This window comes from Lactuca serriola, chromosome 2 (assembly GCF_051521515.1).
Source record: "Lactuca serriola cultivar US96UC23 chromosome 2, Lser_US96UC23_V15, whole genome shotgun sequence".
In the NCBI taxonomy this organism is placed as follows: Eukaryota; Viridiplantae; Streptophyta; class Magnoliopsida; order Asterales; family Asteraceae; genus Lactuca; species Lactuca serriola.
The window spans coordinates 207,332,399-207,348,106 of NC_136409.1; the positions used below are offsets into that span (position 1 = coordinate 207,332,399).

Consider the following 15,708-nt stretch of genomic DNA (forward strand, 5'->3'; position numbering starts at 1 on the left):
GTTGTTTTTTTGTTCCATTTCCTATGTAGAATTTCTCAACAAGCACAACAAAAAACTTAAGAAATGTGATTTAAAAAAAAGAAAAAAATATATATATAGAGAAGTACATTCGGGTCCATTTCGCAGCCCCATAATACTTTTTACAGCCCAAAACGATGGTTTTCAGCCCATTAATGATTTAACAGTCTAAAACTCTAAATGACAAATTTGTAGGTGTCATTTATGAAAACCGGCTATTTGTGACATGTGGTTAAATTTTAAACTTTCTTTTTGGAAAAATCTTATTTTAGATTTTTTTTTTTCATTAACTATTTGAGTTGGAGAAATAAATAAAGAAACTAAATATTTTCTTTCTATTTAAATATTAACATATATCAAATTTAATAAAATCAATAATATTTTAATATAATTGTCATTAAATATAATAAGAAAATAGATAGAAAAAAAATATGAAAGGATATTTAATTTCTCCAAACAAACAAAGCCATGATTAGTTTCTAGTTTTTAGACACAATAAATTTGATTTTAGCAATATGCGGAAAGATATCTTGCGGGGATGGATAACGGTAATCCCACCAGATAAGAGAGACCCAAACTTTCTCTCTCTCCCTTTCCAGTTTCCAGTCATCACTCTTCCATGGCGCTTCTGCAATCCGCGCCTTCTACTAGTGGTAGTTCTACACAATCACCATTGACAAACCGCCCTCTCATCCACACTCCCTTCATATTCCCTTCCACATCCTTCAAATTACCCCCAATTTCTACTAACCACTCCCTCAAGCACAAACACAACAACTATCGTTTCCGCATTCGTGCATCGACAACTCTTGAATCCACCAATGGCGCTGCCACCATAGCCGTCGGCCTTGATAGTCCCTCTTCCACCGTCAACACCTCCGGTATTCCTTATGGCAGACAGTATTTCCCTCTTGCCGCAGTTGTTGGACAAGTACGTCTTCTCGTATATATGCATTTTTGCTGATCTGAGATTGTATTGTTTGCTTTTATTACATCTTGAAACAACTCAAACGTGTTGGAGGAATTGGCAATGATGCTTATTCAATCAACTATAAACATTCATATATTATTATGTCATCTAACAGGATGCTATTAAAACTGCTCTTCTACTTGGGGCAATTGATCGTGAGATTGGAGGAATCGCAATCTGTGGCAAAAGAGGAACGGCTAAAACAGTTATGGCACGCGGATTACATGCAATTCTGCCACCAATCGATGTAGTTGTTGGTTCAACTTCAAATGCTGATCCAGCCTGCCCAGAAGAGTAAGGTTACCAAATCTCTTAACAAAATTTATGTGAACTCTAGATTACATTCCTTGATGCTTGATATTTTAAGAATTGCAATGTTTCCTTGTGATTAGTCGGCTGACAACAAAACTTTGTTTGATACATAATAGATGGGAAGATGGACTTGCTGATAGAGTGGAATATGACTCTGCTGGTAATGTGAAGACCCAAGTAGTTAGATCACCGTTTGTGCAGGTAGTATCAGTGGGAAAATCTTGTGATACTTTTAGCATTGTCATCTTCTTTAAATTTAACCTTAATTGCTTTCTTTTTGCAGATTCCACTTGGTGTTACAGAAGATCGATTAATTGGATCTGTTGATGTTGAGGAGTCTGTCAAGAATGGAACAACTGTATTTCAGCCAGGTCTTCTGGCTGAAGCACATAGAGGGGTTCTCTATGTTGATGAAATCAACTTACTTGATGAGGGTATAAGTAATTTGCTCCTTAATGTGTTGACTGATGGTGTTAATATTGTTGAGAGAGAAGGAATCAGCTTTCGTCATCCATGCAAGCCACTGTTAATTGCTACTTATAATCCTGAAGAGGGTTCTGTACGTGAACATTTACTCGATCGTATTGCAATCAATTTAAGGTAGACTTCTTATACTTATTAACAATTCCAAAACTACATACAATTTATTGAAATCTTTATTCTGCAGTGCAGATCTTCCAATGAGCTTTGAGGATCGTGTTGCTGCTGTAGGGATTGCAACACAGTTTCAGGAACAAAGTAAGGAGGTTTATAAAATGATGGAGGAAGAAACAGACTCTGCAAAGACTCAGGTAATCATTCCTGCAAGTTATTTTTAAAATTCTAAATTAGTAGTGTAATAAATATCTGCTGTTTTTGTACAGATTATTTTGGCAAGAGAATATTTGAAAGATGTAAGCATTAGCCGTGAACAACTCAAGTATCTGGTCATGGAAGCTATGCGTGGTGGTTGCCAGGTAAATCTGTAAGAATTTAGACATCTGATGAAGAAGAAGTTTCTTTGAAATATAATTGCTCAAAGATGAATTATAACTGAATAAAGATCTTTAAAAGTTTGATGGGGTTTACTACAGGGACATAGGGCTGAACTATATGCTGCACGTGTTGCCAAATGTTTAGCTGCTTTTGAAGGTCGTGAAAAAGTCAGTGTGGATGACCTCAAGAAATCTGTAAGTATCTCATTTGGATTTAAAATATATATATATATATATATATATATATATATATATATATATATATATATATATATATATATTTCATTTTTTTTCAAAATTCTTTCTCCATTCTCAGGTAGAACTTGTGATTCTTCCTCGTTCAATGATAAACGAGAACCCGCCAGATCAGCAGCAGCAGCCTCCACCCCCGCCACCTCCTCCACAAAATCAAAATTCTGAGAACCAGAATGAAGAAGAGGAGGAGGAAGAGGTGAGTTGGTCAACATGGTCAACCTTATTAATTGCTGTAGGAAAAAAAATATACTATATGTGGATGCTAATGACTGGATGTTTATTATTATTATTATATAAACAGGAGGAAGATAATGAAGATGAAAAGGATGAAGAAAATGAACAGCAACAAGACCAATTACCTGAAGAATTTATCTTCGATGCAGATGGTGGTCTGGTGGATGAAAAACTTCTCTTTTTTGCACAACAAGCACAAAGAAAAAAAGGGAAAGCTGGAAGGGCTAAAAATGTCATTTTCTCGGAAGACAGAGGTCGATATATCAAACCAATGCTTCCCAAGGTCGTTTTAACTTTAATATATCTTTTACTCTATAAAGCTTTAAAAATTTCTGCTTTTGACCAAATGGGTTGACTTGAAACAGGGTCCTGTAAAACGATTAGCTGTTGATGCAACATTAAGAGCAGCTGCACCTTATCAGAAATTGCGTAGGGAGAAAGACACACAAAGTCTTAGAAAAGTTTATGTGGAAAAAACAGATATGAGAGCTAAAAGAATGGCTAGGAAAGCAGGTGCATTGGTAAGTAAGACATATTGTCATATTGGATGACTAAATTTGAGAAATTATTTTTATTCGTATGTTTTTTTTTTTTTTGTAAGGTTATATTTGTGGTTGATGCTAGTGGAAGCATGGCATTAAATCGAATGCAAAATGCAAAAGGTGCAGCGCTTAAACTGTTAGCAGAAAGCTATACAAGTAGAGATCAGGTAATGTAATTTATTTTATTTATTATTGAATCTTTTAATAATTTATTTAAAATGTTGAAATTTATTTATAGGTGTCAATTATTCCGTTTCGTGGAGATGCTGCAGAAGTACTTTTGCCTCCTTCCAGATCAATCTCAATGGCTAGGAAAAGACTCGAGAGGCTTCCATGTGGTGGTGGTTCTCCTCTTGCTCATGGACTTACCACGGTAATTTCTTTTTGTTAAATAAATAAAATAATAAAATTTGAAGTAATTTTTTGTTGGGGGACAGGCGGTTAGGGTGGGGATGAATGCGGAGAAGAGTGGAGATGTTGGGCGGATAATGATTGTGGCAATAACAGATGGGAGAGCCAACATTTCACTTCAAAGATCTAATGATCCAGAAATGGCTGCAGATGCACCAAGGCCTTCTTCTCAAGAGTTGAAGGTAGTAAAAAACAATTTACAAAATATAAAAACTATATTATTATTACACTAATAATAATTGTATATTTTTATTGAAAGGATGAGATACTTGAAGTGGCTGGTAAGATTTATAAAGCGGGAATGTCTTTGTTGGTGATTGACACGGAGAATAAGTTTGTTTCAACTGGTTTTGCTAAAGAGATTGCTCGAGTGGCTCAAGGTATGAATTATTATTCCAAACAAACCAATTTCCTTTTCTTCTTTTTTTTTTTTTTTTTAAATAATAATTGTTGACTGATATTTTTTGTGTATTAGGAAAATACTATTACCTGCCTAATGCTTCGGACTCTGTTATCTCGGCTGCAACAAAGGATGCTTTGTCAGCTTTGAAGAACTCTTGAATAACAAAATCATAACAGCATCCACATTGTAATAATGCTTTTTTGTTGAAAACGAGACACAAAATGGCTTTTCATTGTGATTGAAGTTTTTTTTTTTTTTTTTTTTTTTGAGCCATTGTTGATGTTGTAAGTTTTGGTATATATCCGAATTGTAACAGTATTACTTGCCCTAATTGTGCAACCCATTAGGTTCAGATGGTATGCTATCTTTTTGTAGTATTGCAGTTGTGGTGGTTTTAATGGAAGAAACAACACAACACAAATCACACAAGTGTGACACCTCATCTATCCTTAGTACACTTTATTTCAAGTGCTACTAGGATTATACATTTTATTTCATCATGGGTTAACGAAATTACATAAACGTAGGTGCATAAAACAAAATCTATTTTAACAATTTATAATACATCCAAAACTCTGATAAAACATGGTACATTCATGAGAAGATTATACATGGTGTATTTTGTACCTTATCTCCTCATGCTTCTAGCTCTCATTTGTCATCTACTAGCTTAGCTTCATCGCTAAAATCCGTTTCTATACCTAGTTGTAGAACCTATCTATATGATGTAAGCACCTTTGTAAGCATATGGTAAACTACTTGTATGTTTGCTTACTTATTTCCAACTTTTCTTTAAAATAAAATCTGTAATATTTTTTCTAAAACAAACATTCCTTAAGTGTGCCCTATAGTTGCTTATGACTAATTATAGTACAAGGATCTTAACTAATCCCTTATAATTAATTGTGTATTAACAATTTTATACATGTCGATTTTCCTGAAAGGGACAGAATATGTGTATATATATTTCTGAAAATATAGTACCTTGCCTTCAATTTTAGAAACAGGGGTGTTACAAGATAATATTATTTGCATCATCTGTTAATTCTGAAATCCATTAGGTTCAGATGATATGCTATCTTTTTGTAGTATTGCAATTGTGGTGGTTTAATGGAAAGAACAACATAAAAACAACACACAACACAAATTAAAGAAGAGAACAGTATTTGCTTCATCAGCTAATGATTGCACCAAAATGCATTGACAACCTCGGAGTGCAAGGAAACTATCATCAGATCATGAAAGAAAAACAAAGTATAACAAGTGCTCATACAAATTTAAAACTTGTACTTCAAATTTACAATCCAACTTCAAACGAAAGGCAATCTCCTCCATTCACGTACACACTAATCAGTCTTCAATTGAAAAGAGAGAATATAAAACAAGCAACTCACTCACTGAATCACTGTAGATCTTTGGCAGTAACACCATACTTTTCCTGAAGCTTGGTAAGCTCCTCTTCTTTCTTCTTTTGATCAAACTTCTTACTCATCTTGGCCTGCTGATAATACAAGACAATGAGGTAGCGATTGGCAACGTTAAAACCGGAAAGATGATCGACTGCTGTTTTGGCATCGTAGATATCTTCGTAGACGACGAAGGCAGTGCCTCGCGTATCCTTGTTGGTTCCGATACGTATCTGGCGAATTGCACCGTATTTTCCGAAAATATCGTACATCTCTTCGGAAGTGATGTTGAATGGCAAGTTGCGTACGTAGAGGACCCTGTTTACTTCTGGTGGGAGCCTTGTGTTTCCCTTTCTTAAATTGATTGTTGCCATTACAGATTGCTCGTTCGCGAGATTGAAAAATTTAGGGTTCCGAAAAAGGATTTAGGGGTTTTGGTTTTGATCGACAAGTAATTGTTATACTCCTCTTGTTCAAACTTGACTCTGCAAAAGTCTAAAGTGGCCCCTCTATTTGAAAGGGATTACAAATACAAATTCCATTTTTGTTACTCGAGTTTTTTTTTTTTTGGCTACATTTTTGAACTTAAGAAATAATTTGTAGTAATATTATACTAATAATAAATTACTGGAAAATAAATATGCTAACAAATATCCAGTAATCCAGACAAACTACTAAACTAGCACTATGATATTTCAATATACTAGTGTAATTTTTTTGTCTATTTTTTGTAACACGATAGAAAAAGAAAAACAAGTTAAATTCTTTTTTTTTTCACTAAATAGCAACTACTTAAATCACAAGATTGGATTTGACCAAGGAGACCAATGTATAGTTCTCAGGAAATAAAAGTTACATTTTTTCTGACACTGATGGTTAAATATTGGAGTCCTTTGATTTTATGAATTCTTACTTTTGTTTTTTCAAGATTGAGTCGTTGAAATCACCACTTTCCACATGGTCCACATAGACCACTATAAGGGTCACTTTATTTATTAGTTGGATAATAACCGATACATCGTCTTTTATTTTGGAGTTGTTCATTGATGTTGTAAAACAAGTTTCCAAAAATGGTCTTATATTCATGAGCGGATGGGTAGGAGTCGCAAGAGGCGAGAGTTAGAAGAGATGAGAAAGGGTAGGGCGATGGTGGCTTTTAGCTTACACATAGTCTTTCTACTTTGGTTGTTTGGGAGCGGGTTCAAGGCGGTACTAATGGTACAGTTGCCTACACGACATCGAGCGAAGACGGTACTAGAGATTCGACGGAAGAACGGGTTGGGTGACCCTTGTCATCCCACATCTCTCTATCCTCTCGCCCTACTTGATCCTTCCTGACATTCATTTTTTCTCTTTTGACCAAACTATAAATACCACACAACCAATACAAATTCTCTCCTCTTTCATTCAAACTTTCTCAAATCCCATTTCAAATGGATTTTAATGGTGGCAAGTCCAAAAAAACAGTTTAAGCCAAAGACAACCAATACAATAAAATCGAAGACGGTTCTCAAAACTTTTCATATTCCATTCCCAAAACTCAAATCTTAAATAATTCTAAGTACCCAATATAGCAAACTACCCATGAAAGATTCTTATAGCCTATTCAGTTCTCTAAAGATAATTCTAGTTTTAATCTGATCATTTACTATACACAATCAATTCCCCAAACCCGATTCAATATTCCATTCCTGAAGCATTGTAATTTCGTGATGAGATATTTTAAAACGAAAGCTTTTCTAGAAGAGACAATATGAAATATTTTAAAATTCCACGACAAATGTTTAACCGTCTAAGTATATGGTGAGAATCCCCATCCAAAAGGACCAAAACATCAAACTCAAACATTTACACAATCTCTCATATGCATATTTCCATCTGATTCCAACGTGAGGCTGGGGCTAAACAGATTCTTGCTGAAACACCACAACGGAAGCAATGAAAAGGAAATAAAACGACATCAACATACTCACAACCTTCTAAAATAATATCGTCATTGAAATCACTGACCTCGCCCATCAAAACAAAGAAGAGGGATGGGAGAAAGCGACACCGGAAAGAAAATTGTGTGTCACGGAAGCTACCGAGCAAAAGAAAATGACACTCGTGGAGGAGGATTTACAAGCACTCAAGGAAAAACAAGAGGAAAAAGAGATGCGTAGCTACAACCATTTGACCTCATAAAAAATGGCAAATTGCAGCGGTCTACGATTGTAAATTGTTGAATTTCATTTTAGAATTTAATTATCATGTTAGGATTCTTTTTTTAATTATTGTTTTCAATTTAATTGTCATTTTATGAGTTTATTTAACGTTTGTAGTAGTTTAATGAAAATATTTTTAATTTAAGTTTTATTTATTAGTAAATGTTTGATTTAAAAAGATAATAATTGTGTGAATTAGGAGGTATGAAAAATGAATCTGATGAGAGATGAAAGTGAGAAGATATGAATTGATTGATTGAGATGGTGGGAGGAATGAACCCTTAGGAAAGAGTATTGGTAGAAAAGAAAAATAAAATAAAATGGTGAATGGGGTTAGATCTGAATAAAATAAAGTAATTAATAAATAAACAAACAAGATAAAAATATCATATTATACTGACTTAAAAGCAGTTACAACTTACAAACATCATTTTATAGTGACTTAACGGTAGTTACTACCGGTGCTTGGAAAAAAGACGATTTGTAAAAGATTTTGAAGCTATAAGATCAACGGTCCACAATGGATTGCAAAAACACCTATTGAAAGTTTTTGAGTTGCGTGCTTTTCAAATAGTTATGATAAACGAATAACATAATTAGAGGATCATGGAGGAATAGTTACCAAACTACACCAAGAGCAAAACATTGTGTGATAGTCGGATAGATAGCTAAACCCCCGGTAAACCCACAACCCATTTCCCAATCCCACCTCCATAAGATTCTCGATAACCTGTGTGATAGATAGCTAAAAAAAGTGTAAGATTATGCAAAGAAATTGTGCTTTTTAGTCTTCTTTCTTCTTTAATCTCCATAACCACTTAGCAAGTAAAGCCAAATTGCATTATCTAAGGTTTCCAACCCAAATTTTTTAGGCGGTATTGCATTTTGCCACGGAACCAACATATTTTATTTTTATCTACTAACAACCCCAATGAAATCTTCTTGTCAAAACTTTAAGGGCCTCCTAATCGTTTTTGGGGCTTTAAAGAGTGAGGAATAGTATAAGAAAAGACTACACAACACCGGTTTGACCAACCGTAAGTCTACCACCAAATGACAGATTTTTCATCTTCCATAGACTCGACTTAGACTTTAATTTGGTGACAATCGGCTCCCAGTTTTTAGCAAATTTATGGTTAGTGTAACCAAGTACATCACCAACCAAACAAGTTTTGCTTTTAGAATAACTAGCTTTCCATTAAACTCTATGATTTGACTAGCCAATACAAGTTAATTTCCAAAGATCGAGTTGATTTGAAAATTATTTCCTATGCCATTGGATCAAAGATTCCAAAAAGTGAAAGTGATGGACCCAAGATGATTTTAACAATTTAATAATATGCACAAAATAATTAATAAATTAGGTGAAGAGTAAAATATTCGAGAAAGAAACATACAAAAACCATAAACCCAAAACCCAAAAACTTGCAATGTATTGCAAAAATAAAAGTTAAGGTTAAACAATTGCAAAATTTTACGAAATTCAAGAACCATTTTTTGTAATTTACTCCTTTGTTTTATCTATCCAATAACCATATTATATATAAATGATCTAAACTCATCATCTTCCAAAGTAGGTTCCCCAACACATGTGAAAGAAAAAACAACAAAGCTTAGTTCACGCTTCATAAGAAAAAAAAAAGTAGTCAGAATTCAAACCGCCTATATATAAAAAAACTAAAAAGAAAAGTTTGTATATGTTTTGTTCAGTTAAAAAAAACTTAAAACTTAATATAATAAACAAAGAGATGGGTAGTGTAGTAGTATCAGGATGTAGATGTAGCACGATGCAATTCCTTCTCCAGCATTGATGTCCCTTTGAATATGGTGAGCTGGATGTCCCTCGAGTACTGTGTATACTGTATGCAAAAATTTACATCATTTATTATTACCATTAAAACCAAAAATATAAATTAAATAAAATAATAGTAATATTTACCCGATCGTCACTCATCTTTCTGAAACCCAATTTTTTAGTCCAGATTGACTCGGCTTCTTCAGCAGCAGGAAGCACAAGGAGTTCAACACCCAATGACAACAGTAACTCCTCAATACAAAAGAACAGAGCTTGAAAATATCCCTACAAATTATAAATTATTTTAATAACAGACTAAAAAGAATATATAATATATAATATCTATCAACACTGCATGCATTCACCTTCCCTTGGTGTTGTCTACTGGTAGCCACCAGGGGTAGCTCAGCCACCTCCCGCCCGAAAATTCTCAGAAGCCCTGCAGATACAACTACTGACCTGCCCATGTATGTATATATGTCACTTGAATAATTAATTACTTGGAAAAAAAATATTTATTTAAAAACATTAACATACCCTGCCATCAGAACAACACAATATATCCCACCAAACTCCTGTCCAGATATATTTCTCCTGCAAAAGTGGAGGGGGGCAAATTGAAAACTTGTAGAATTTCAAGGTTGATAAAAGATGGAAGTTCAACCAAAGCATACCCGTATACCATTACAGGGATTAGATCACGGCCAGATGTTGCTACAATGGGATCAAAACACTCCTGCCACACCAAACCCAAACCCAAACCCAGATTAATTAAAAATAAAATTAAAAAATTGGTAAAAGGACAGATATATCCAGCCCAACCCACCCGGAAAATGGCAGCAGCCCTTGAGAGGAGGGGCAAATGTTCAGGATAGCGGCTTTTCCCACTTAACATCCGCCATCTAATCTCATTGGTGACTCCTCCTTTGTCTACATGTTGATGTTTCCTGTTTATTATACTCAAAACTGGAGCCGAAATTACAGTTGCGCCATTCACAACCACATCTTGAATAGCACCATGAATCATATCACAGTGATCACAACAAAACCATTTATCCGATGGGAGCGCCTTCAGATCACATCTCCCACTCTCTCTTAAACAACCAACATGATACTCTTTCTCACACTGCAACAATATTCAAACACACAAATAAATAAATACCATATATATTTATATTAATATTAGTATTACAATTTACCTACCTGATCACATAGCATTACTGTTCGATCATCAAACTCTGCAACACTGAAATCATGGGCCCTACAAATAACACAACCACCAGTTTCATATTCTCGGGCTTTAACAACACGTGTGAGTCTGATCACAATGGGCCTTGACTCTGTAGCAGATGCTTTTCTACCAGAACCAGACCCAATACTGTCTCTACAATATGGGCAATGCCAGTCTTCAGATGAAACACCATCTACTACTCCCAAACAAACTGAAAGCTAGAAGCTTATATATATTAGATATTTAGATTTACATTCAATATTTAACTAAAATGAACAGATAAAGCTTTCACCTGCATGGAAAGCACGAGGGCATCCATCACAAATCATCAGCTCTCCTCTGTCTCCACATACTGCACACATGTCATCACTGTTGCTGGTTGTGATACTTTGACCATTTGCAAGCAACAGAGCTATATCATGGAGTGTTAGCCCATTAGGGATATAAATATGCCGATACCTGAAAATCAAAATATGAGAATGGATATTATTAGATTCACAAATATGGAAATCATTCTAGAATTTTTGCTTCTAGAAACTCCACTCACGGTTGACGTTTGGCAGCCCAACCAGCATGAGCTTCAAATTGTGAAGGACTGATCTGTCACAGCAAAGTAAATGAATTAATATTTATAAAGAAAATTGAAATACATAGAACATGATAATAATGTTTACCTCAGTGTCACAATGGCTACAAACTATACCGGTTCCTTGCTTGTAACCCTCAAGTATTTTCTGCAAAAAAAAAACATATATTTGAGGATTTTATGGCATGATAAAAATGGAATATCAGATTATTTGATTTAAACAACAGACAAAAGTCACCTTTCCTCTGGCATAATAAGCCAATTCAGTTCCATCTGGAAGTCCATTTGGCATAAATAGTAAGCGGTGTAAATCGTTATCCCTGTTAATTTTCATCACATACAAGAGATTTCATGAGTGAAAATGTAACACCCAATGCAACAAAGACCAAATTACCCTTTGCCTACCTTTTCTTATGGCCACCTTCAGCATTCCGTTTTGTTTCAACAGCAGTACTAGATGTGTATGACCTTGGCCTATATACACATATACAAGGAAGTATTGTAATACACTGATACTGATATGCATGTATGTGTGTGTGTGTGAGAGAGAGAGAGAGAGGATACAAGAAATAGCATACTTTTTGAATTGGGTTTTCCGCTCTTTTGTGGTGTCACTAACAAATGTTTGAGGTTCCAAAGCTGAGCTCTTACGATAAGAATAATACGGGATAGAACCATCTTCTCTTGTGTGATTGGTGCAGCTAAAAGAAACATAAATCAAAAATTGTAATAACTTGATAATCTATAAAATCCAAGAAAAAGGCTGTTACTACTTACTACTACTTAAAAAAAGGACAGAAGAAAAGATATAAGAGCAAGAGAAATGGTATGCACCTTGTTGTAGAATGATACAGGTTCATAAGCTTCATATGATGATTGTTGTCTGATTTACCCCTGTCCATGTTTCCTTGAAGACCCCCTGCAGATTACAAGAAAATGTAACAAATAGAAGTAATAAAAGTTTTTCATCTATAAATAACAAAAACGCCATCAGTCTCACCTATCCAAACCTGAAGGAATTCCTCATTAACAGATGAACCAGCTACGTTTCTTATTGCTTCATCTACTGTGTTGGGAGGAGAATTCTTCATTGCCTGAATTATACTGTATACAGGTTTCCCATTCTCCAGATATATGTGATTATTAGGGTGCCTAGTTTTTCCACCAGCATGTTCCTCAAACTCATGAGCACGAAGAATCTGAATGCATCATTCAATCATTAATCAAGCGTAGCAAATCCAATACCAAAAATACACCATTTTAATGAAAAGAAAAAAAAAACTAACATTAGAAAAATTGCATGATGCACAACCACATAAATAGCCACAATCCTTCACAATTCCAATAAGCTCCCCCTGGTGCCCAAACTCTGTTAAGATAAGAATACTTGCTGAAAATACTAGTAAAGAGATATGCAACTTACTGAAGCAGAAATATATTTCACTTTTGCTCCCTCGAGAATCCCAGTTGATAAGAGTCTTTTAACAGTTGTAGGATAACTTTCAGGAGGAGCAACCTTTTCAGTCGTTGCTTCAAGAGTATTAGGATATAAAAGAGAGTCCCCAGTTTCATGCAACCTAGGTGCCTTACGGGTCCCGTTTGTGAAAGAATTGCCTGTTGACTTTGCAGTAGAAGCAGACAGTTGACTATCATACTCTTCCTTTCGTTTACTGAATTTGAAAGTAATTTTCCTAATACCAGAAGAAGTACTTGCATGCTTTGGAACCTCAAGTACAACATGTGATGTATCATTTGTAGTACCATGTTCATCTTGGCTTGAGCTCCCCTCACTGCTAGATGATGTAATCTCACCACAAACAGTTTGATCTTTTATGACTTGTTTTCCATCTGGTTGACTATTAACAGTCTGAAAACTTGAAGAATTGTCACGAGGTGATACATTGGGGTTTGAAACTTCAGAGCAAATATCATCATTTGAAGCCTCCTTCACCTCCTTCTTGGTGCAAGGATCTATTACTAGTTCAGTATCATTTAAGGCCTCTGTTGTCTGCTTTATAACAGAAGGCTCTATTCCAGTATCGTTTACAGCTTGGGTTATATGGTTCCTAACAGGAGGCTTTATTTCATTATCAGTTAAGCTTTGTGTTGTCTGTTTACTTCTAGAAACCTCTATTTTCATCTCAAGCAGTGAATCTTTGATAGGTTTTTGAACAGAAGATTCTGGTTCACTCTCATTCAAAGCCTCAGTTGTCTTCATCTTGCCACAAACCTCTGTTTCCATCTCACTTGGACATTCTTTGACAGGTTGGATCTCATTCAAACACTCCTTGACAGGTTGTTCAATAATAGCCTCTACTTTCACCTCATTCAGACATTCCTTGACAGGCTGTTCAACATTAGACTCTAGTTTCACCTCATTCAGACACTCCTTGACAGGCTGTTCAACAATAGGCTCTAGTTTCACCTCATTCAGACACTCTTTGACAGGCTGCTCAACAACTGGTTCTATTGCCATCTCATTCAGACACTCCTTGACAGGCTGCTCAACAATAGGCTCTATTTCCATGTCATGTGAAACCTCTAAAGTGTGTTTCTCATTCTCACCACAAGGATCTAGTTCCATGTCATCTAAACCTTCTGTAACAGGCTGTACAGCAGAAGGATTTACATCATTATTATTATTATTTAAACTCTCAGTTGCTTGCTTACTTTCACAATTCTGTTGTTCTGTCACCTTCAGACATTCTTGGACAGGCTCCTCACTGGAAGCATCTGGCATATTATCGTTTAGAGCTTCTGTTGGTTGCACTAGCTCCAAACCATTTGAACATTCTTTACTATCCTGTTCAACAGAAGGCTCTGGTTTTTTAATATTATCTAAACCCTCTGTGGGAGGTGTTTTAGGACATGGCTCTTGTTCAATAGAAACCAGGGCCACTTCTGAATGAGTAATAGCACAAGAATCTACTTCATCATCCACTGAACCCTCTATGGCCTGTTTTTTGGGCAAGGGCTCCATATCAGAACCAACTGTTAGCCACTGATGGTCACGCTTTTGCTGAATTTTCTCGTTTTCCATTTCCCCAACATTGCTCAACACAGCCACACAAACCTCCCCTTCTCCCATCCTAAATGTTCCCCTCTACAAGTTCAGAAACTATCACGTATCAAAAAAATTCAAAATGCATAACAGCATTCTAAGTTCAAATAAATAACTACGCAAACCAAGTAAACACAACAGAAACCCTAATTCCTGAATTAGAAATTAAAACCCTCACTGATACTCTATCAAACAACTGGATTACAATTCAATCTCTAATACCAATTATACAACAATCCAACACACTCATCTAAGCATAACGAGCCTACACAGAACCAACTTCTCATCAACACAATTTCGTCGATCAACAACTTCTCGGAATCCGATATTAAATGGCACAATCAATCGCTCAAAATCCGATTCTCACCGACCTCTTACAAGTAAAATAGGTTCCAACAACTTTGAATCAGAAGATATACCGTAACATAGTGAGTCACAACATGAATCCCCCAATAAACTTTTCATGCATCCATATATGTGTATTATAAATGTACACGTGTAGATCTGGGATCAAATTTGCAAAATAGCAAAGAAGCAAACTAACCGTGAAGATCAACTTTCAAAATTAGGGTTTTTTCTTGTTCTCTATTACAATCTTCATCTCCTTTTTTGCATATTCCTCATGAACGACAACGAATAGAGCGGCAACGAACGAAACTGAATTTTTTGTTCGCGGGAGTAAGAAAAGTCGTGAGATATGGAAGGCACGAGAAGAGGGGTTACAGGGGGTGGATAGGGTAAAAGCAATACGAGTGGGCCCCGCATACAACAAACTTATAGTAAGCTGCCATGTGGTCACTACAATAGCTTTAATTCGATCATGATGGAAATGAACGGTTTAGATGTGGAAACGTAACAGCTGTACCCTATCATCTGGTGCACCACTATATCATGGGAAAACACTTTCATCATCATTTACAAATCATCTTCCACATACCAACCAGTCTTTGGATGGAAACAAATAACATTTATAAAATTTCTCTGGGTTAAATTAACCAAAATTTTAATCAAATATATTGTTACATATACCGTATAGAACCGGATTGGATAGAATAAAACATGATTTGGGAGTGCTTTTCAATCAACTTATTGGTTATAAATTTTTGGGAAAACCAAAAATTACTTTTTGGAAAAGTCTTGTTTTGTTTAAAATATTAGTGTTTATCAAACACCTTTTTTTGATTTGGGAGTGTTTTTCAATCAACTTAGTATTTATATAGTCATTCTATCCTTTAAGATAACTGTAACATCCCAAAATTTAAGGCCAAAATTTTCATTTTAATTAAGTTATTACATAAAATCATCA

The 15,708-nt window shown here is 35.2% G+C and overlaps 2 protein-coding genes and 1 pseudogene across 5 annotated transcripts; 1 reads left to right on the forward strand and 2 right to left on the reverse strand.

The window, feature by feature from the left end:
- Positions 1–525: 525 nt before the first annotated feature.
- Positions 526–4,501, forward strand: ALB1 (ALBINA 1). 3 transcript variants are annotated; one of them, XM_079026546.1, is made up of 15 exons: positions 526–949; positions 1,104–1,282; positions 1,417–1,501; positions 1,584–1,900; positions 1,968–2,091; positions 2,164–2,256; positions 2,374–2,469; positions 2,591–2,725; positions 2,831–3,046; positions 3,129–3,284; positions 3,365–3,472; positions 3,544–3,678; positions 3,743–3,898; positions 3,976–4,096; positions 4,192–4,501. In XM_079026546.1, exons 1-15 carry the CDS (start codon positions 638–640, stop codon positions 4,275–4,277), a joined length of 2,319 nt encoding a protein of 772 aa, XP_078882672.1. In that variant the 5' UTR covers positions 526–637; the 3' UTR covers positions 4,278–4,501. The 3 variants fall into 3 exon arrangements, with proteins under 3 accessions (XP_078882672.1, XP_078882673.1, XP_078882671.1); XM_079026547.1 differs by having other exon boundaries at positions 2,834–3,046; XM_079026545.1 differs by having other exon boundaries at positions 2,591–3,046.
- A 765-nt stretch (positions 4,502–5,266) lies between these two features.
- On the reverse strand, positions 5,267–6,016 carry LOC145088287 (splicing factor 3B subunit 6-like protein pseudogene; annotated as a pseudogene).
- Positions 6,017–9,321: 3,305 nt separating this feature from the next.
- LOC145088288 (uncharacterized) lies at positions 9,322–15,122 on the reverse strand. Of its 2 annotated transcripts, XM_079026548.1 has the most exons (18): positions 14,947–15,122; positions 12,765–14,444; positions 12,628–12,696; positions 12,342–12,540; positions 12,176–12,260; positions 11,920–12,042; positions 11,747–11,815; positions 11,580–11,661; positions 11,430–11,489; positions 11,303–11,355; positions 11,048–11,214; positions 10,728–10,966; positions 10,351–10,650; positions 10,199–10,260; positions 10,062–10,118; positions 9,890–9,983; positions 9,669–9,809; positions 9,322–9,588 (listed from the first exon to the last, which is right to left on the reverse strand). In XM_079026548.1, exons 2-18 carry the CDS (start codon positions 14,427–14,429, stop codon positions 9,496–9,498), a joined length of 3,558 nt encoding a protein of 1,185 aa, XP_078882674.1. In that variant the 5' UTR covers positions 14,430–14,444; positions 14,947–15,122; the 3' UTR covers positions 9,322–9,495. The 2 variants fall into 2 exon arrangements, with proteins under 2 accessions (XP_078882674.1, XP_078882675.1); XM_079026549.1 differs by lacking the exon at positions 12,628–12,696 and having other exon boundaries at positions 12,765–15,122.
- Positions 15,123–15,708: the final 586 nt, after the last annotated feature.